General features: G+C 37.4%; 2 protein-coding genes across 2 annotated transcripts in view; both read left to right on the forward strand.

Annotated features, from left to right (window-relative positions):
* Window positions 1-238: 238 nt before the first annotated feature.
* pnkp (polynucleotide kinase 3'-phosphatase) lies at window positions 239-16,819 on the forward strand. The gene is made up of 17 exons (XM_087796021.1): window positions 239-488; window positions 1,917-1,963; window positions 2,144-2,422; window positions 3,003-3,278; window positions 5,978-6,057; window positions 6,118-6,175; window positions 6,235-6,342; window positions 9,442-9,513; window positions 10,925-10,973; window positions 12,579-12,649; window positions 12,750-12,842; window positions 12,902-12,998; window positions 13,064-13,125; window positions 14,438-14,547; window positions 15,087-15,174; window positions 15,248-15,315; window positions 16,121-16,819. The coding sequence occupies exons 1-17, from the start codon at window positions 368-370 to the stop codon at window positions 16,239-16,241; spliced, it is 1,800 nt and encodes a 599-aa protein (XP_087652147.1). The 5' UTR covers window positions 239-367; the 3' UTR covers window positions 16,242-16,819.
* A 3,141-nt stretch (window positions 16,820-19,960) lies between these two features.
* The window catches only part of mfrp (membrane frizzled-related protein), a 13,148-nt gene continuing 11,745 nt past the window's right edge, over window positions 19,961-21,363 (forward strand). Inside the window, exons 1-2 of the mRNA XM_087795808.1 lie at window positions 19,961-20,014; window positions 20,845-20,953. Of these exons, the coding sequence (XP_087651934.1) occupies window positions 19,961-20,014; window positions 20,845-20,953 (163 nt within the window). The remainder of the gene's footprint in view (window positions 20,015-20,844; window positions 20,954-21,363) is intronic.

The following is a 21,363-nucleotide window of genomic DNA, read 5'->3' on the forward strand; positions in this document are numbered from 1 at the left end:
TCACCTTTACTTCCTGGTTTGAAACAGTACTTTAACAGGGCGGGGATTTATTTACACTTTCATTCACAACTGCGTTTCAACTGTTTTACGAATATAAACAAATTAAACTGCAGATATAAAAACAACAAGATAGTCAAAAAAAAAGATTAATTATATAATTGTAATTCCTGTTAAACGGACCCCGGAACCTTCTTCGTCGTGTTTATAGTCGGAAGTGTTTTGGCAAAGGACGCGGAAATCACGCCGTTAGTTTCGCTGCTTTTGTTTATACATCTGAGTGTGAAAAGTTACTGGAAACTTTCAGCGAAAAGTTCGATCGTTTATGAGTTTAATCCTTCGATAAGGTTTGAGAATCAGGGCTCGTGTGATGTCGTGCATGTTGGTCGGTGCCGCCGGGGTGCGGGTCCCGCTGGAGGACGGTCGAGCGGTGCTGCTGGGCCGGGGACCGGACACCGGTGTCGCCGACAAGAAGTGCTCCAGACACCAGGGTTTGTTAAAGGTTTAGACATCAAAGATGAGAACACATTCATATATTAGTTCTATTATTATTGTATTCAATTATCCACACAAATAATTACTTAAGCTGCGATTGTGTATGTGTAGAGTATTTATATATATATCTTTAATTAATAGTATATTCGATTATTCATTAATCAATTAATAAGTATACACTTTGACACACATGTGAAAAGGTTGAGTTTTTAGATTTTATTTTAACAAATAAGAAAAAGACAAAGTTGAGGAAGAATGAAAATGGACTTTTATTGGTGAAACTAATAGAATGCATTGCAGATATAACGGTTATTGTTGCAGTGCTGTGCAAAAGTTTAAGTAGATGTTATGCCAGAATCTAAGCAAAGTTATGGGAATCGTTTAGAGGGAGTTATTTCTGCAAAAGAATGATGCACAAAACTTTGAATTCTTTTTTTCTTTTGTGGTGCCTAACTTTATATACAAGACTTTGTATTAATAATTCTTACACACCTTTGTGTAAATCATTGAAACGTTGTTTATCTAATATCAACTCTCCTACATTATATATTTAACTTTCATTTTTCGTCCGAACAACCCATGATTTATAAAGGAAAGTCATGAACGTTGTACAGAGGTGCTCAAACTTTTGCATTCAACTGTAACTATATGATTGATGTGAGCAATAAAAACAAGAAGTAAAAACACTTTATTGCACCGGACAGCGGTGAGAGTTGAAAAAGATTTTATTTGGAGGGACTAAGGGTGGGCACTAACATTCCCTCAGGGGCCACATTACGTACTTTGACTGCAGTGAGGGGCCAAAAGAGAGGAGTGAAGAGCTTAATTATGTTACAGAAAAGCAGAAAAACATTGAACATATCCAACTATTTCAATAAATTGTTTATAAACTTTCATAAAAACGAATAAATCTTGTTGAATATTTCTTCCCCCTCAAAATAATAAGAGTCAACGTTGAGATCATATTTTAAATGAAGTTTACCTGATTTAAGGTAAAAATAAAGTGTTACCTTAAATCAGGTAAACTTCATTTTTTTTTTTAATATGATCTCAATGTTGACTCTTATTATTTTGAGGGGGTAGAAATATTCACCAAAAGGACACAGAAAAGCAAGATCAGGGAAAAGACATAAACAAAGAACTTAAGATAGTTATTTACAATAATATACAATTGTTAAAGGTCAGAAACACTTTCTAGTCAGTTCTACTTTGACATCATAAGGGCCACATATAAAGGGGCCACACTTTACCAATGCTTGGACTGGGGTGTACACGAGATGTTATACTTGCGTAGGAAAGTTTAGAAATAAAAGATAGTTGGAGTCAAGATGTTTTTTAAAATTAAACCAACCATGAAACAAAATCTGTGATATTTCCTTTTATTTTCATTATTTTCGATGCTAATATCTTTGTCTTTCCTCCAGTGAAAGTGGTTCCTTGCTTTGCCGACCAGGATGTGATTGTCACTCAGGTAGGAATGCACTTAGTTGTGTCTAGTCGTTGAGTCGAGTTAAACAAACACGACACACCCTGATAGTGCCGCGTGATACGCGTGATAAACTTGGACGTGACCTACATAATAAGTGGCTTCTTTTTAAAAAAAAAAAAAACTGAGTCTACTTAGTTTATAATAATAGTTTTTCCTCCAAAGCTGGGTCCTAATCCAAGTTTCCTGGACGACCAGAAGTTGGGTCGAGGCCAGTCCGGCAGACTCCAACACGGAGGTTCCCTTTACTTGGTGAATCAGCAACACCCGTTCCAGTTGCATTACTCGCTGAGTTCAAACGGATCCGCCAGCAAAGCACCGCCAGGACTAAAGGCAACAGATAAGACGGACGGAGGGAGGAACGGGGAAAGTGCAGCGGAACAAGGAAGTCCGGCGCAGAAGCGCAACATATTCGACTTCTTTTCTCGCTCCTCCACAAGTCAGGTAAGAGTTAATGCTCCGCCAGCCTCTTGGAAATGTTTACACTTTTCTTTGTTAACGATCACAGTCGTGTAAGAGGCCGCTGAGCCCCGACCGAGATCAATCTCTAATATCTTTATCTAATATCAACTCTCCTACATTATATATTTAACTTACATTTTTCTTCCGAACAACCCATGATTTATAAAGGAAAGTCATGAAAATTGTACAGAGGTGCTCAAACTTTTGCATTCAACTGTAACTATATGAATGTCGTGACGCTTTATTGCACCGGACAGCGGTGAGAGTTGAAAAAGATTTTATTTGGAGGGACTAAGGGTGGGCACTAACATTCCCTCAGGGGCCACATTATGTACTTTGAGTGCAGTGAGGGGCCAAAAGAGAGGAGTGAAGAGCTTAAATATGGGACGGAAAATCAGAAAAACATTGAACATAAATAACTATTTCAATAAATTGGTTATAATTTAAATTTAAATTGCAACATATTCGACTTCTTTTCTCGCTCCTCCACAAGGCAGGTAAGAGTTAATGCTCCGCCAGCCTCTTGGAAATGTTGACACTTCTTCTTTGTTAACGATCACAGTCGTGTAAGAGGCCGCTGAGCCCCGACCGAGATCAATCCGACATGAAACGTCGCAGGAAAGTCAAAGAATCGAAGGACGAGGACGAGGACGAGAAGGAAGCCGAGGCTAAACTCAAGAAGCTGCAGGAGTTTGCCGAGAAGTCCATGACGGAGACGAAAGGCGGAGGAGAGTCGTCGTCGTCGTCGTCTTCTTCCAAAGCTCGCTCTCAGAGCGTCTGGCAGCAGACGGGAAACCTCCTGTTGTTCACCGCGGCCGGCGTGAAAGGGAGCAACAAGGTAGAATACAACAGAAACTCTTTGAGATTTAGGGAAACACAAATGAACTTTGATCATCATGTGGCGACTTGAACCATCATGTGGTCGAAGGAGGCGTGAGATGTTGAGAGCTGAGTCAGGTTTTGTTATCATCGAACATGTTTTCATCAAACACAAACGACTTTTTTCATTTTTCTTTTCTTAACACAAACCTCAAGACGTAAACCAACAGAAAAACCTACTGCACCACTAAATAAAATTCTGTGAGATGAAAAAACAAACAAAAAGTTAAGGAAGTGATGAGCAAATGAGAAACAATCATTTATCACTGATTATTTTGCTACTTGATATTAGTCGATTATTTTATTTTATCATATTCTCTGCCTCTAAAAACTCTTATTTTTATAGTAGATTCATGCCCAATTATCTGCACTGTCAGTGTATTATGGATGTTTTGGTTTTGGTTGTTCAGATCATGAACTTAAAATAAAAATTGACCTTTTTTGAAACTTTTTATAATGCTAAATCACTTTACCAACATAATTGTTTAAATAAAATCTTTTATTACAGTTTGTAGTAAAGTTGTTCCTCAAAAATGCTCATGATTAAATTAACTTGTGTAGTTTTGTATTTACTTAACAGTCCAGTTTGTATGGATGTTAAATATCAAATAAAGTGCAATTTAATTGTGGTTTTATTTTACTATAATTATAAGTAACTAAGTATCTCAAAATTATTTTCTTTATTCTCAAATATACATTAAAATAAAATTCTTTAGATCACTTTCCTTTTATATTTAACGTGAATATCTTTATATTCCTGTAAAGTTCCTGATATAGAAGTTGTTAATAGTTAAAATGTTAGGATGATGTGAATCTGAACAAATACAGTCGTATAATAAAACGGTGTTTGTGTTTCACAGCTAATGGTTCTTACTTTCAGATCTATTCATGGTCAGAACTTCCATCAGTGATCTGATCCAGACTTACACCCCAGCTCGGGCTCTGAGGTCTGTGGATCAGAATCTACTGATGGTTCCTGAACTTCAGGACCAGAGGAGAGAAATCCTTCCAGACTGTTGCTCCTAAGCTTTGGAACCATCTCTGTGTTTGATGATCTACTGACTCCTTCAAGAAACATCTCTGTGTTTGATGGTCTACTGACTCCTTTAAGAAACATCTGTGTTTGATGATCTACTGACTCCTTCAAGAAACATCTGTGTTTGATGATCTACTGACTCCTTCAAGAAACATCTTTGTTTGATGATCTACTGACTCCTTCAAGAAACATCTGTGTTTGATGATCTACTGACTCCATCAAGAAACATCTGTGTTTGATGATCTACTGACTCCTTCAAGAAACATCTGTGTTTGATGATCTACTGACTCCTTCAAGAAACATCTGTGTTTGATGATCTACTGACTCCTTCAAGAAACATCTCTGTGTTTGATGATCTACTGACTCCTTCAAGAAACATCTCTGTGTTTGATGATCTTCTGACTCCTTCAAGAAACATCTCTGTGTTTGATGATCTACTGACTCCTTTAAGAAACATCTGTGTTTGATGATCTACTGACTCCTTTAAGAAACATCTGTGTTTGATGATCTACTGACTCCTTCAAGAAACATCTCTGTGTTTGATGATCTACTGACTCCTTCAAGAAACATCTGTGTTTGATGATCTACTGACTCCTTCAAGAAACATCTCTGTGTTTGATGATCTACTGACTCCTTTAAGAAACATCTGTGTTTGATGATCTACTGACTCCTTTAAGAAACATCTGTGTTTGATGATCTACTGACTCCTTCAAGAAACATCTCTGTGTTTGATGATCTACTGACTCCTTCAAGAAACATCTCTGTGTTTGATGATCTACTGACTCCTTTAAGAAACATCTGTGTTTGATGATCTACTGACTCCTTCAAGAAACATCTGTGTTTGATGATCTACTGACTCCTTCAAGAAACATCTCTGTGTTTGATGATCTACTGACTCCTTCAAGAAACATCTCTGTGTTTGATGATCTTCTGACTCCTTCAAGAAACATCTGTGTTTGATGATCTACTGACTCCTTCAAGAAACATCTCTGTGTTTGATGATCTTCTGACTCCTTCAAGAAACATCTGTGTTTGATGATCTACTGACTCCTTCAAGAAACATCTGTGTTTGATGATCTACTGACTCCTTCAAGAAACATCTGTGTTTGATGATCTACTGAGTCCTTCAAGAAACATCTTTGTTTGATGATCTACTGACTCCTTCAAGAAACATCTGTGTTTGATGATCTACTGACTCCTTCAAGAAACATCTGTGTTTGATGATCTACTGACTCCTTCAAGAAACATCTGTGTTTGATGATCTACTGACTCCTTCAAGAAACATCTCTGTGTTTGATGATCTACTGACTCCTTCAAGAAACATCTCTGTGTTTGATGATCTACTGACTCCTTCAAGAAACATCTCTGTGTTTGATGATCTACTGACTCCTTCAAGAAACATCTCAACACACTTTTATTCAAGCTTTTCCTTTATTCTCTGAGACTCCTGTGTTTTTCTTATGTTGTCTTGACCTTTAAAGTATTCATTTTAATGAGTATTGTTTCGATTGTTTAAGCGCTTTGTGACCCTGGTCTGGAAAAGCTCTACAAATATGACTTACTTACTAATAACTTCACAGAACTCACAGGATTGATCGGCCTCCCGTGTGTCTCTGCTTCAGGTCGCCGGGTTCGACATCGACGGCTGCATCATCACCACCAAGTCGGGAAAAGTCTTCGCGACCTCGACGGACGACTGGAGGTTCGCTTGTTCCTCGTGTGTTTCTCCAGCGTCACCTGAAAGTCATTGTGTGTGCGACAGGATTCTGTTCCCGGAGATCCAGCCTCGACTGGCCGCCCTGCTGAAGAAAGGATACAAAGTGAGGACATGGATGTGACGAGGTGTTGGTTGATGCATCTGTTGGTTTATGGTCTGCAGGTGGTGTTCTTTACCAACCAGATGGGAATCGCTCGAGGAAAACTACGAGCAGAAGACTTCAAGTCCAAGGTGGAGGGTATTCTGGCCAAGCTGCAGCTGCCGGTGCAGGTGAGACCGTGAGATTGTTTGAAGAATCATTACCTGGAGTAAAAGAAAACACAGTCCGGGTTCGATGTTACCTCGTGTCTCAGACACTCACAGGTGATTGACGAGTCTGCACACGAGTTTGTATCGCCAAGAAACTGGCATTAAAATACGTATCACGATATAGTGATAGTGTAGTAACAAGTATATATGTGTTGTATTGTCCAGTACTTGACTCTGGTGTTGTGATAGTGTAGTAACAAGTATATATGTGTAGTATTGTCCAGTACTTGACTCTGGTGTTGTGATAGTGTAGTAACAAGTATATATGTGTAGTATTGTCCAGTACTTGACTCTGGTGTTGTGATAGTGTAGTAACAAGTATATATGTGTAGTATTGTCCAGTACTTGACTCTGGTGTTGTGATAGTGTAGTAACAAGTATATATGTGTAGTATTGTCGAGTACTTGACTCTGGTGTTGTGATAGTGTAGTAACAAGTATATATGTGTAGTATTGTCCAGTACTTGACTCTGGTGTTGTGATAGTGTAGTAACAAGTATATATGTGTAGTATTGTCGAGTACTTGACTCTGGTGTTGTGATAGTGTAGTAACAAGTATATATGTGTTGTATTGTCCAGTACTTGACTCTGGTGTTGTGATAGTGTAGTAACAAGTATATATGTGTAGTATTGTCCAGTACTTGACTCTGGTGTTGTGATAGTGTAGTAACAAGTATATATGTGTAGTATTGTCCAGTACTTGACTCTGGTGTTGTGATAGTGTAGTAACAAGTATATATGTGTAGTATTGTCCAGTACTTGACTCTGGTGTTGTGATAGTGTAGTAACAAGTATATATGTGTAGTATTGTCGAGTACTTGACTCTGGTGTTGTGATAGTGTAGTAACAAGTATATATGTGTAGTATTGTCCAGTACTTGACTCTGGTGTTGTGATAGTGTAGTAACAAGTATATATGTGTAGTATTGTCGAGTACTTGACTCTGGTGTTGTGATAGTGTAGTGACAAGTATATATGTGTAGTATTGTCCAGTACTTGACTCTGGTGTTGTCATAGTGTAGTAACAAGTATATATGTGTAGTATTGTCCAGTACTTGACTCTGGTGTTGTGATAGTGTAGTAACAAGTATATATGTGTAGTATTGTCCAGTACTTGACTCTGGTGTTGTGATAGTGTAGTAACAAGTATATATGTGTAGTATTGTCGAGTACTTGACTCTGGTGTTGTGATAGTGTAGTGACAAGTATATATGTGTAGTATTGTCCAGTACTTGACTCTGGTGTTGTCATAGTGTAGTAACAAGTATATATGTGTAGTATTGTCCAGTACTTGACTCTGGTGTTGTGATAGTGTAGTAACAAGTATATATGTGTAGTATTGTCCAGTACTTGACTCTGGTGTTGTCATAGTGTAGTAACAATTATATATGTGTAGTATTGTCCAGTACTTGACTCTGGTGTTGTGATAGTGTAGTAACAAGTATATATGTGTTGTATTGTCCAGTACTTGACTCTGGTGTTGTGATAGTGTAGTAACAAGTATATATGTGTAGTATTGTCCAGTACTTGACTCTGGTGTTGTGATAGTGTAGTAACAAGTATATATGTGTAGTATTGTCCAGTACTTGACTCTGGTGTTGTGATAGTGTAGTAACAAGTATATATGTGTAGTATTGTCGAGTACTTGACTCTGGTGTTGTGATAGTGTAGTAACAAGTATATATGTGTAGTATTGTCCAGTACTTGACTCTGGTGTTGTGATAGTGTAGTAACAAGTATATATGTGTAGTATTGTCGAGTACTTGACTCTGGTGTTGTGATAGTGTAGTGACAAGTATATATGTGTAGTATTGTCCAGTACTTGACTCTGGTGTTGTCATAGTGTAGTAACAAGTATATATGTGTAGTATTGTCCAGTACTAGACTCTGGTGTTGTGATAGTGTAGTAACAAGTATATATGTGTAGTATTGTCCAGTACTTGACTCTGGTGTTGTGATAGTGTAGTAACAAGTATATATGTGTAGTATTGTCGAGTACTTGACTCTGGTGTTGTGATAGTGTAGTGACAAGTATATATGTGTAGTATTGTCCAGTACTTGACTCTGGTGTTGTCATAGTGTAGTAACAAGTATATATGTGTAGTATTGTCCAGTACTTGACTCTGGTGTTGTGATAGTGTAGTAACAAGTATATATGTGTAGTATTGTCCAGTACTTGACTCTGGTGTTGTCATAGTGTAGTAACAATTATATATGTGTAGTATTGTCCAGTACTTGACTCTGGTGTTGTGATAGTGTAGTAACAAGTATATATGTGTAGTATTGTCCAGTACTTGACTCTGGTGTTGTGATAGTGTAGTAACAAGTATATATGTGTAGTATTGTCCAGTACTTGACCCTGGTGTTGTGATAGTGTAGTAACAAGTATACATGTGTAGTATTGTCCAGTACTTGACTCTGGTGTTGTCATAGTTCAGTAACAAGTATATATGTGTAGTATTGTCCAGTACTTGACTCTGGTGTTGTCATAGTGTAGTAACAAGTATATACTGTATGTGTAGTATTGTCCAGTACTTGACTCTGGTGTTGTGATAGTGTAGTAACAAGTATATATGTGTAGTATTGTCCAGTACTTGACTCTGGTGTTGTCATGGTGTAGTAACAAGTATATATGTGTAGTATTGTCCAGTACTTGACTCTGGTGTTGTGATAGTGTAGTAACAAGTATATATGTGTAGTATTGTATAGTACTTGACTCTGGTGATATATAAGTGATGGCGTAGTAACATGGATATATTGTATATATTGTCCAGTACTTGAAAAAAGATTAAAAATCTTTTCTTTTTTTTCTGTTTTTGACTTTATTTTATTTCATTTGTGTCAGAATCTTTATAACTTTATTGACACGACATAAAACATTGTCAAGGGCCAGTTTTGATTGGACGGCTCCTCCACCAGACAATAAACCAATGGGACACATTCTTTGTCATAATGTAAAAGATTCCATTGGTTCAGCTGTCAATCAAAACAGCTGATCAAAAATGGCTGAATCCAACTCATGAAAGGTAGACGTTGATGTTTGTGTTTGTGTGTGTTTGTAGGTGTTTGTAGCAGCAGGTCCAGGTGTCTTCAGGAAGCCTGTCAGAGGAATGTGGGATCACTTGTGTGAGCAGGTGAGCTGATGAAGTGGAGCACAACTTGTACACACACACACACATACACCTTTACACACACACACACACACACACACACACACACCTTTACACACGCGCACCTACACACACACATACACCTTTACACACACACACACACACACACACCTTTACACATGCGCACCTACACACACACACACACACCTTTACACACAGACACACACACCTTTACACACGCGCACCTACACACACACACACACCTTTACACACACACACCTACACGCGCACCTAAACACACACACACATGGACACACTCACACCTACACACACACACACACCAACATACACTTATATGTTTTAGATGTGATTAGACACACTGGCACACCTACGCACACACACACCTACACACACACACACCAACATACACTTAGATGTTGTAGATGTGATTAGACACACTGGCACACCTACACACGCACCAACACGCAGGCACACCTACACACACGCACACCTACACACAAACACTTACACGCACACCCACGCACACATACGCACCCCTACACACACACCTACACACAAACACTTACACGCACACCCACGCACACATACGCACCCCTACACACACACCTACACACACGCACACCTACACACACACACACACACACCTACACACACGCACACCTACGCACACACACCTACACGCACACACACCTACACACACACCTACACTCACACCTACACACACCTACACACACGCACACCTACGCACACACCTACACGCACACACACCTACACACGCACACACACCTACACACACACACACCTACACACACACACACACCTACACACACACCTACACACACGCACACCTACACACAAACACTTACACGCACACCCACACACACATACGCACCCCTACACACACGCACACCTACACACAAACACTTACACACAAACACTTACACGAACACATACGCACACATACGCACACACACGCACACCTACGCACACACATACACACACACACCTACACACACACATGCACACCTACACACACAGACACACACGCACCTACACACACACACACACACCTACACACACACCTACACACACACTCACGCACGCACGCACACACGCGCACGCACACCTACACACACACGCACACCTACACACACACACACACCTACACACACACACACACACACACACCTACACACACACACACACCTACACACACCTACACACACACCTACACACACCTACACACACACCTACACACACACACACACACACACACACACACACACACACACCTACACACACGGTCACTGAAGTTCATCTTCAGAAACACCTTCTGATGTGGTAATTTTCTCTGTGATTGTCGTCATTTGTCCTACATTGTTGGTTCTGAACTGATTGTGTGTTTCTCGCTCAGGCCAACGATGGAGTCGCCGTCGACAAAACTCAGAGCTTTTACGTCGGTGGTGAGAGACACAGAAACTAGTTTCACATCCAATTTGACTTTTGTTTTGTGGACTTTTAATCCTGCACTTAAATTATAAAGCTGTTGAACTCGACTTTCTTGCATAGCAACAAAATAAACTGTGACTGTTGTGAGGAGCTTCAGAGCCTAAAATATACTTTTATAAAACTGTTTAAATATTATTTTATGCTATTGAATTACTTACTTACCTGTAATTTAATCTAAATCAATAAGTAACTCAACATTTCCTACTTTTTTTAATTTCCTTTCAAAGTGTTTTATAGTAAAAAAAAATACACTAATGGAAAACAGGTTAAAATGTCCTTAAAATAACTGCATTAAAGAAATGGGGGAAACCAAACAATATGTAAAAATGGATGAAAAATAGAAAATTTTCATTTTATTTAACGCTATTTATTCTTCTGTCAAAACATTTTATTTGACTCTGAATATTTGTTAATATTCATCAATATTTAAATTTATATTTAAATGTATTTATATTTTTTTAATTTGACATTATTCATCAATATATAGATTTGATTTGATTTGAAATAAATGATAAAAAATGTTAATATTTCCTAATATTTTTAATTTTCTTTCAGTTTATTTTGTGGAGCAAAGGAAAAGCAGCAAATAAAAAAAAAAGATAAGAAATGTCCTTAAACGACTTCAATCAGAAAAATTGGGCTACTTTAAAAATAATGAAAAAATTGAAAATTGTCATTTATGTTATTTATTTTACATTCAAAACATTTTATTTTAACCTGAATGGAAAATGACATTTGTTATAATATTCCTAAGTATTTAGATTTATTTTCAATCCTTTTTGTTTAGCAAAAAATACACACAAAGCAAATGAAAATAATTAAAGAAATGTCCCTGGAAAAACTAACTTTAAACTTTAATCTAAAATATATTTGTCTGTAAACAGGTGATATATGGAAACTTCTTGTTTTGTTTTTATGCTATTTATTTTACTGTATATAGATTTTATTTTAATCCGAATAATGAGAGAATGTGTTAAAATTGACCAATATTTAAATTATATTTTAACTTATTTTGTTTTGCAAAAAATACTGAAGAAGCAGCGAATTAAAAGAATATCTGAAACATCCTTAAAATAACTTAGTTGAAACTTATAAAATATTCTTGTGTAGACAAAACTTTATTTTAATTTGAAGTTGTTTATTTTACTAAATAAACTTTTTATTTAAATGTTAAAACCTTCTTTCATGTATTATGTGCAAAAAAAGCAGAAAATTAAATGAATTAAAAAAAATATATCATTGAAAGAACTTAATTAAAAAAAATGGGATTTAAAAAAAAAAAGTAACGTTAACAGTTGAATTTTTTCATTTATTTTTTATTTTACTGCATATACATTTTATTTGAATCTGAATCATAATAAAACTTAGTGGTAATATTCATTAATATTTTTTTTATTTCCTTTTTAATTCATTTTTTCTAGCAAAAAATACTCAAAATAAATGAAATGCGGGTAAAAAAAAAGGCAATTTTAACCAAAATCAAATCGGTTCTATCAGTACTGGCCTCACATCAGGTCCAACAATCTCACGTGTCATGTGATAAACTCTCCGACTCTCAGACGCTGCTGGGCGACCAGAGAACTGGGCTCCAGGGAAGAAGAAGAAGGACTTCTCGTCCAGTGACCGACTGGTAAAAAAAACATACATGTTTTCTCTGAAATCAAATCAAATGAAAAAAGTTCTCCATGATCGAGAAAACCAAGAACGACTTGTGTTTGTCGTGTCCTCAGTTCGCTCTGAACCTCGGGCTTCAGTTCCACACGCCTGAGGAGTACTTCCTGGGCTGGAAGAGCGCCCCCTACAACCTTCCTCACCTTGACCCTGTAAGTTTCACTAAACCTTTGAAAGTTGTTCAATAGAAAAATCTCCTGAATGTTCCCAGAGAAAACTGGACTCTAGTGCGCGACTGTACGACCCGCCGTCGGCCTCGCTCACCTCCAGCAGCACAGAAGTCGTCGTTGCCGTGGGCTTCCCTGCTTGTACGTGAGCGCGAGTCTGATCCGAAGAAACGCCTCTGAACTCGTCTGTTTTCATCTTCCTGCAGCTGGAAAATCCACTTTCTTCCACGCGCACGTCGTCCCGAAGGGCTACGTCTACGTCAACAGGGTCAGTGATCAACGGTTGTTTCTGTCTTTGTGTCGCTCTTCATGAAGTCAAGACACATCTGGGAATAAAAAACATGTATTTTTGTACGTCCGTCTTCTAGTGATGTGTTGGTGAAGCTTCATGAAACAGTGTCATGTTGTTCAGAGGTCAGTAGGTGGCGCCAACAGTTTAAAAATGATGTTTAATTATGCAGAACAGTTCAAAACAAAGGAAAATAGTGCAGGGACGCCATCTAGTTGACTCTGAAGATAATGACACTGTTTCATGAATCTTCATCAACACATCACTACCATCTAGTGGACTCTGAACATAATGACACTGTTTCATGAAGCTTCATCAACACATTACTACCATCTAGTGGACTCTGAAGATAATGACACTGTTTCATGCAGCTTCATCGACACATCACTACCATCTAGTGGACTCTGAAGATAATGACACTGTTTCATGAAGCTTCATCGACACATCACTACCATCTAGTGGACTCTGAAAATAATGACACTGTTTCATGAAGCTTCATCGACACATCGCTACCATCTAGTGGACTCTGAAGATAATGACACTGTTTCATGAAGCTTCATCGACACATCACTACCATCTAGTGGACTCTGAAGATAATGACACTGTTTCATGAAGCTTCATCGACACATCACTACCATCTAGTGGACTCTGAAGATAATGACACTGTTTCATGAAGCTTCATCGACACATCACTACCATCTAGTGGACTCTGAAGATAATGACACTGTTTCATGAAGCTTCATCGACACATCACTACAAAAAGTACTTTATTTTATATTTTGTGAGTAAGTTATGGTTATTTCTACTTATTTTTATTTATTTTATGTGCAGTTTGGTATGGGTTCAATTTTCATTTCTTTCTTGCTTTTTGAAAAATATAGAATAAAATATTATAAAAAATAATCCAATAACGTATTTATTTGTTCAGGCTTTTCCTTGATTTTCTGGAACTCCTGTTGTGTTATCAGTTTTATCTTGACCTTTAAAGTATATACTTTATTGAATACTGTTTTGATTGTTTATGCGCTTTGTCACCCTGGTCTGGAAAAGCGCTCTATAATTAAAAATGACTTACTTACTTACTTCTCGTCGACTCACTGTAGTCTTCAGACCCAGAGTAGATGATTAATAAATCGATTCATGTAGAGAATCAAGGCTTCATCTTGGCAGCTCCGGGTCACGCCAGGTGAAGCGAACCTGGCGATGTATCGTCTGTAGTTCGGATCAGAACCACCAGGAAACGAATCATCTCGTTTGCTTCTCACGTTACATTAACTTGACGTTTCTTCAGGACACGTTGGGCTCGTGGCAGAACTGTGTCTCGGCGTGTGAGCGCGCTCTGAAAGAAGGTCGGAGTGTCGCCGTCGACAACACCAACCCGGATCCAGCGTCTCGCAAAAGGTAATTCACCTTTTTAAAGTGTGTATTTGTGTGTCAAACATGAAGGTTTGTCACCACGTGTCATCGATTCCTGGAAGTCTCCACCTCCAAGGGACTCGTTGTATAAACAAAGCGGGCGTGATTATAGCTGGAGGAGGAGTGAAGCCATTATTACGTCATAATGGACTCTCGTAACCTCTTGTTCGCCCAGATTTCAGAGCAACGTTATAATATAAAGTTCAAAACATGGTCATGATGAGGAACTTACTGTGTCTTGGAGAGAAGAATATTTACTACATGTCAGGAGAGTTTTTTAAGTTAGAAATCGGAGTATTTTTGTTGTTTTTTTCATGTGCGTCTCATTGTCGCGTCACCTTGTGATCAGTGTGTATTTAACATGTGGGTGGAGATGTTTGAAGAGAGTTTATATCCGTTTGTTCAAGAGTGTCAACATTAATACTGAGGCTCAAACACAATAATAATGAAGACTTTGACAAGTTTGTCGGCTCCTCTTCTGCCAGACATCATTCCTGTCATACTAAAGGTTTCTGAACCTGCAGGTACCTGGACGTGGCTCGCGCTGCCGGAGTCTCCTGTCGCTGCTTCCTCTTCTCCGCCTCCCTGGAACAATCCAAGCACAACAACAGAGTACGACCGATCACGCACTTCTCTCCGTCATCAGTTCATCCCAAAAAAAAACATGTTTGTCTTGAATCCTCAGTTTCGTGAAATGTCTCCATCGGACGTCAAACACGCCAAAGTCAGCGACATGGTGTTCCACAGCTACAAGTGAGTCCCTGCTGGAAGTGGAGTAGACGCAACATCTACGAACGCACAACTTTTGCTGAAATGACAGTGAATACCGTATTTTCCGCACTATAAGGGGCCCCGGATTATAAGGCGCACCTTCAATGAATGACCTATTTTAGAAGTGTTTTCATAAATAGTTTGCATCGGATTATAAGGCGCATAGAATAAAAGATACAGTCAAGCGTTTGACTGGGGTTTTGTTATCATCCACTAGATGGAGCTGTGCTAAAGGGAATGTCAACAAAACAGTTGGATAAAGTCAAACTTTATTAAGTGTTCTGACAACTTTGTTCACTCCCATGGTAACGATGTTTAAATGATGTTCAAAAGGCTTCTTTGATTGGCTGTCTTCGTAGCAGACATCTAACTTGCATTTATGTCGAGGGCGCGAGACTGGTGTCGTGAGCAGACAAATGTTGAGCGAGCAGCAGTGAAGTTAAGCGCGTGTATGACATGTTGAACACACGTGTATGACTGGTTGAGCGCGCAGATGATTTTGAGTGTACAAAAACCAAGACACACTCGCTCAAACCAATGGCAGTAATATCACTCCATAGACCATGATGTGACGTGCGTCGTTAATCCCGCCCCGTGATGACGCAATGATGAAATCATGAGAGTGTTTGTAAACAAGTCACCCACCAGGTAATGTTCATATATAAGGCGCTCCGGATTTTAAGGCGCACTGTCGTTTTTTAAGAAAATTAAAGGCTTTTATGTACACCTTTTATATTGCGGAAAATACTGTAAAAGAAACAATAAAAACATGCTTCTCGTTCCACAGGAAACACTTCGTCGCTCCGGCTCTGTCTGAAGGATTCTCCGAGATTCTCACCGTCAACTTCGTCCCAAACTTCAAAGACAAGGAGTCGGAGACTTTATTCCGACAGTTTTCCGAAGGCTGACTTGGGAAAAAAAGAAAGACCATCGGGATCGAACGTAGAAATGTCGGACTAGAAAATGAGTCGTCAGGTGATTTAAGAATAAAAACACATTTACACAACTTGATTTTTTTTATTTTTAAATATTCAATAAAATAATGGTGACAAAAAAAGCTTGATTAACGGTGAATATTGTATTTTTAGACTTTTTATTTTTTAATCAAATGCTTGTGAAACCTTCTGAGAAAGCTCACTACTGACCCCTGCCGGCCATAGCCTTAACAGAAGCGACAACTACGCACTTGTAGAAACTACGTTTAAGATCAAGTGACTCGACCTCAGGTTTTATCTTTACCAGCATCAACATTGAATTCACGTTCAGGTATTTGCTTGACTTTAATGGGTCAATTTGCTCAGATTGAAATAAAAATGTGTCGACAATCAGTTAAAGTAATACTTTAAAAAAAAAAATGTAATCTTGATTCTTTAAATTTTTAAGGACAATTTTTACATTAATTTTATTTGTGTGTTTTTGTTACACAAAATAAATTGAAAGGAAATTACATATTTTGTTTGTTTTTTATGATTAAGAAGATTGAAATAAAATGTATAAACAATAAAATAAATAATATTGAATATGATTTTCTTTTTTTAATGTAAATATTATTTTTGTTTCCCTGATCTAATAAATTTCTGACTTACTTACAACCATCACAGAAAAGGTTATTTTGCGCCACTTATTCTGGTTTAGGTTTTGCAAACTAAAGAAACTTGATGTATGTGTATTATGTAGAGTACTTGACTCTGGTGTTGTGATAGTGTAGTAACAAGTATATATGTGTAGTATTGTCCAGTACTTGACTCTGGTGTTGTGATAGCGTAGTAACAAGTATATATGTGTAGTATTGTCCAGTACTTTACTCTGGTGTTGTGATAGTGTAGTAACAAGTATATATGTGTAGTATTGTCGAGTACTTGACTCTGGTGTTGTGATAGTGTAGTAACAAGTATATATGTGTAGTATTGTCGAGTACTTGACTCTGGTGTTGTGATAGTGTAGTAACAAGTATATATGTGTAGTATTGTCCAGTACTTGACTCTGGTGATGTGATAGTGTAGTAACAAGTATATATGTGTAGTATTGTCCAGTACTTGACTCTGGTGTTGTGATAGTGCAGAAACAAGTATATATGTGTAGTATTGTCAAGTACTCTGGTGTTGTAGTATTTACAGACCACATGACTCTTGACGAAGTCGTAACTGCTTTCATTTGTTTTCAAACCAAAATATGTCCAAACATCAGCTTTAAAAGATGCTGGACTCACTGTATCCTCTCGTCCTCAGTCATCGACGGGATCTTGCAGGATTTCATTGTTCCTTTAACTGCGGAGGACGTACTGTTTGCTGCCATCTATGTCAGTTAAACAAAGGAAGGTGTGATCTGTTCTCATCAGTTCTTGTCAGTTATGAATCTCTGGTAAAACAGGAATAACGTCTTTTGTGACATGACAGACAATTAATTGAGTTTGTCAAAGCTTTTGGTCGAACTAGTTTTTTTGTTTCTATCATCAGCATTTTTGATGATTAAAGGAGGAAATCTGAGTTTAAGATGTGCTTTTGTTAAAATATGAAATTAAGTTTTAGATGAGAAAGATACACAAAGGATGTGTCTCGCCTGCAGTTGATACAAAACTCTGCAGCCAGAATTCTGAGCCGCTCTAGTAGAAGAACTCACATTTCTCTGATTCTTAAAACTCTTCACTGGCTGCCAGTTTCATTCAGGATCATTTTAAAATTCTGGTTCTTACTTTCAGATCTATTCATGGTCAGACCTTCCATCAGTGATCTGAGCCAGACTTACACCCCAGCTCGGGCTCTGAGGTCTGTGGATCAGAATCTACTGATGGTTCCTGAACTTCAGGACCAGAGGAGAGAAATCCTTCCAGACTGTTGCTCCTAAGCTTTGGAACCATCTCTGTGTTTGATGATCTACTGACTCCTTCAAGAAACATCTGAAGACACTTTTATTTGAGCTTTTCCTTGATTCTCTGAGACTCTTGTGTTTGTCTCTGTGTTATCTTGACCTTTTAAGTTTATATTTTATTGAGTATTGTTTTGAATGTTCAAGCGGTTTCGTTTTCATTGACAAAGGATAAACAAGATGAATTAAGGTGGAAGAAGCCGCTGTGACTGGTCATGGGAAATTTTGAAGGAAAAAGAAGAAAAGTGGACCAAAGATCGACCCTTGTGGTACCTCAGACGTGGTATACGTATTTTCCCCGATACTGTGTCGATATTTAACAGCACCGAATCGAAATTACGAATTACAAATCATATTGTATTTGTATCAGAATTATTGTATTCTTTACACTTTAATAAAGTTTGTATGAAATATATATATATATAATAATAATAATAATAATAATAATCTCTATTTATATAGCGCCTTTCTAGACCAGGGTCACAAAGCGCTATATTTTTTTCATTCACAGCGTTTGTTCATTTTTGTGTTGTATTTAAACTTCGGGCCTAGATGGAAGCAGTCATTAGGTCCTCTGCAGTTAACGGAACAATGATTTCCCGCGAGAGGACAAGAGGATACAGTGAGTCCAGAAGCTTTTAAAGCTAAAGTTTGGACATATTTTCATTTAAAAAAATAAAAATAAATAAGTTACGACTTTGTCAAGAGTCATATGGTCTGTAAATACTACAACACCAGAGTCAAGTACTGGACAATACTACACATACATACTTGTTACTACACTATCACAACACCAGAGTCAAGTACTGGACAATACTACACATATATACTTGTTACTACACTATCACAACACCAGAGTCAAGTACTGGACAATACTACACATATATCCTTGTTACTACACTATCACAACACCAGAGTCAAGTATTGGACAATACTACACATATATACTTGTTACTACACTATCACAACACCAGAGTCAAGTACTGGACAATACTACACATATATACTTGTTACTACACAATCACTATATATAATAATATAGCGCATCGTTGAGCCTGTATTGTAATGCCAAATTTCGAAGGACAAAAACGACAGCGGACCAAAGCTAGAACCTTGTGGCACTCCATTTATGAAACGTAATCACAGTTTCCTAATAAAGCAAAATGAAAGTCGTGAGAGAAAAAATTATGACTTTGTGATAAATCTAAGGCGATTATTAAAAATGCTGAGATCATCAGGATTTGTAGTTCAGTTGAACTATTTCACCCACAAACCTCAGTATTGATCCCGAAATCTCAGCTCAACAGTGTCGTTGTGTTGCTCGACCGCCCACCGACGTGTGCGACCGACACACACTCAACAAGTGTTTGTGTGCGTCCGCTGCGGTTCAGCGACCGAATCAAACATGGGAGGGGATTAAAAGATCATTAATGGGGATTATAGAGTTTTAACGGGGACCCCCTCCTCCTGCGCTCCCCCTCGCTCAGTCCTCTCAGCTGACTCGGCTTTACTCACACTTTTTCAAAACTCTTTTGTAAGAGTGTCGCCACTGCCGTGAAACCACATTAAAGACGAGGAATTTCACAAGAACATTTTGTCTCCAGGATTTCCTTTTTTCTATCCCATTTTCTTTATTTTCCGTACATTGAGTCGATCTTTATGGTCCAACATGAGACGGTTCCACGCCGGAGCCAGGGCCACAAGTGATCTCAGGATGGTTCTACCCGAGTTTTTGCTTGTGGCGTTTTAAGAAGAAGCAAAGATGTCGGACATCAGTCAAATCGAGGTTTACTCCGACACCTCGGACGTTTACAAGGTAAGTGTTGATGAAAATACTTTTTTCAATTTTCTTAATTCACTCAAAAAACTTAAATCTTTATTTAGAAATTTAGAAAATTATCAATTTCTAAACAAAATAATATGTTGATATGATATTATTTAACATTTTTGCACTCAGTTTAGTTAAGTTTCTACAATGTCATGGAATAAAAAACAAATACTTAAGTTTAATATTTGGTCAATAAATATTAAGTTATACACAAAGTATGAAACTATGTTGTCTGGAAATACAGTTTTCTTTCATATCCCTTTAATATCATATATATTATATATAACTATAACGTAAGGATATTATTTTATTTGTTTATTTATTATTCAATCAATAATGAAGTTGCTTCAAAGAACAAAAGTTTAAAAAAACACACTTAGTTATTTATTATCGGCTTAAAATACTTTTTCAATTTAGAAAGAAAATACTTTTTTCATTCAAGGTACACATAAAAGATTATAAAAAAGATCTCTTTTATAAAAAAAAAACAACTATTTTTTAATTGAAAACATTTTAATGAATCAACTTTCCTCGATTTAAATCTTTTGTCTTTTTGAATAAAGTACTTCTTTATTGAAAATGTACTTTTGAAGCAACTTTACTTTTGATAGAAAATATGTTTTTTTAATTAAAGTTACGCTTTACGTTCGAATCATGAAGAAACAAATCTACCTCCAGAAAACATAACTTTGTATAAAAATATTATCTATAGACAGTGTTTATAGTTGCAGGAAATATGATCCTTATAAGTTTTTTAATCATGTGTTTATTTTATATTGATGGACATTCACTCCTGTTGGTGTTTTGGAATCTTCTAGAATGTTTTCTGCAATCCTGCCTTCGAACTGGAAGGTGAACGAGAGGAAAGACTGGTGGGATTCAGGACCGAAGCTTCGACCCCAGAACCGACGAAGCCTCCAGCAGCAGGTAATAAAAAGTATTTACAATAATATCAAGTATCTAGTATTTTCACATATACAAGTTACTCTGTAAGTATTTGCTAATATTTCGGAATGTTAATTTTCACTCTGGTGTTGTGATACTGTAATAACAAGTATATATGTGTAGTATTGTCCAGTACTTGACTCTGGTGTTGTGATAGTGTAGTAACAAGTTTATATGTGTAGTATTGTCCAGCACTTGACTTTGGTGTTGTGATAGTGTAGTAACAAGGATATATGTGTAGTATTGTCCAGTACTTGACTCTGGTGTTGTGATACTGTAATAACTAGGATATATGTGTAGTATTGTCCAGTACTTGACTCTGGTGTTGTGATAGTGTAGTAACAAGTATATATGTGTAGTATTGTCCAGTACTTGACTCTGGTGTTGTGATA

The sequence above is a fragment of the Callionymus lyra genome, chromosome 7 (assembly GCF_982586985.1).
Source record: "Callionymus lyra chromosome 7, fCalLyr1.hap1.1, whole genome shotgun sequence".
Classification (NCBI taxonomy): domain Eukaryota; kingdom Metazoa; phylum Chordata; class Actinopteri; order Syngnathiformes; family Callionymidae; genus Callionymus; species Callionymus lyra.

Excerpts from the sequence above, each read along its gene's own strand:
- pnkp (XM_087796021.1), top strand. The coding sequence starts at position 368 with ATGTCGTGCATGTTGGTCGGTGCCGCCGGGGTGCGGGTCCCGCTGGAG. Across the intron at positions 12,843-12,901 it reads ACCTTCCTCACCTTGACCCT|AGAAAACTGGACTCTAGTGC; the intron begins GTAAGTTTCACT and ends GAATGTTCCCAG. Across the intron at positions 13,126-14,437 it reads GCTACGTCTACGTCAACAGG|GACACGTTGGGCTCGTGGCA; the intron begins GTCAGTGATCAA and ends ACGTTTCTTCAG.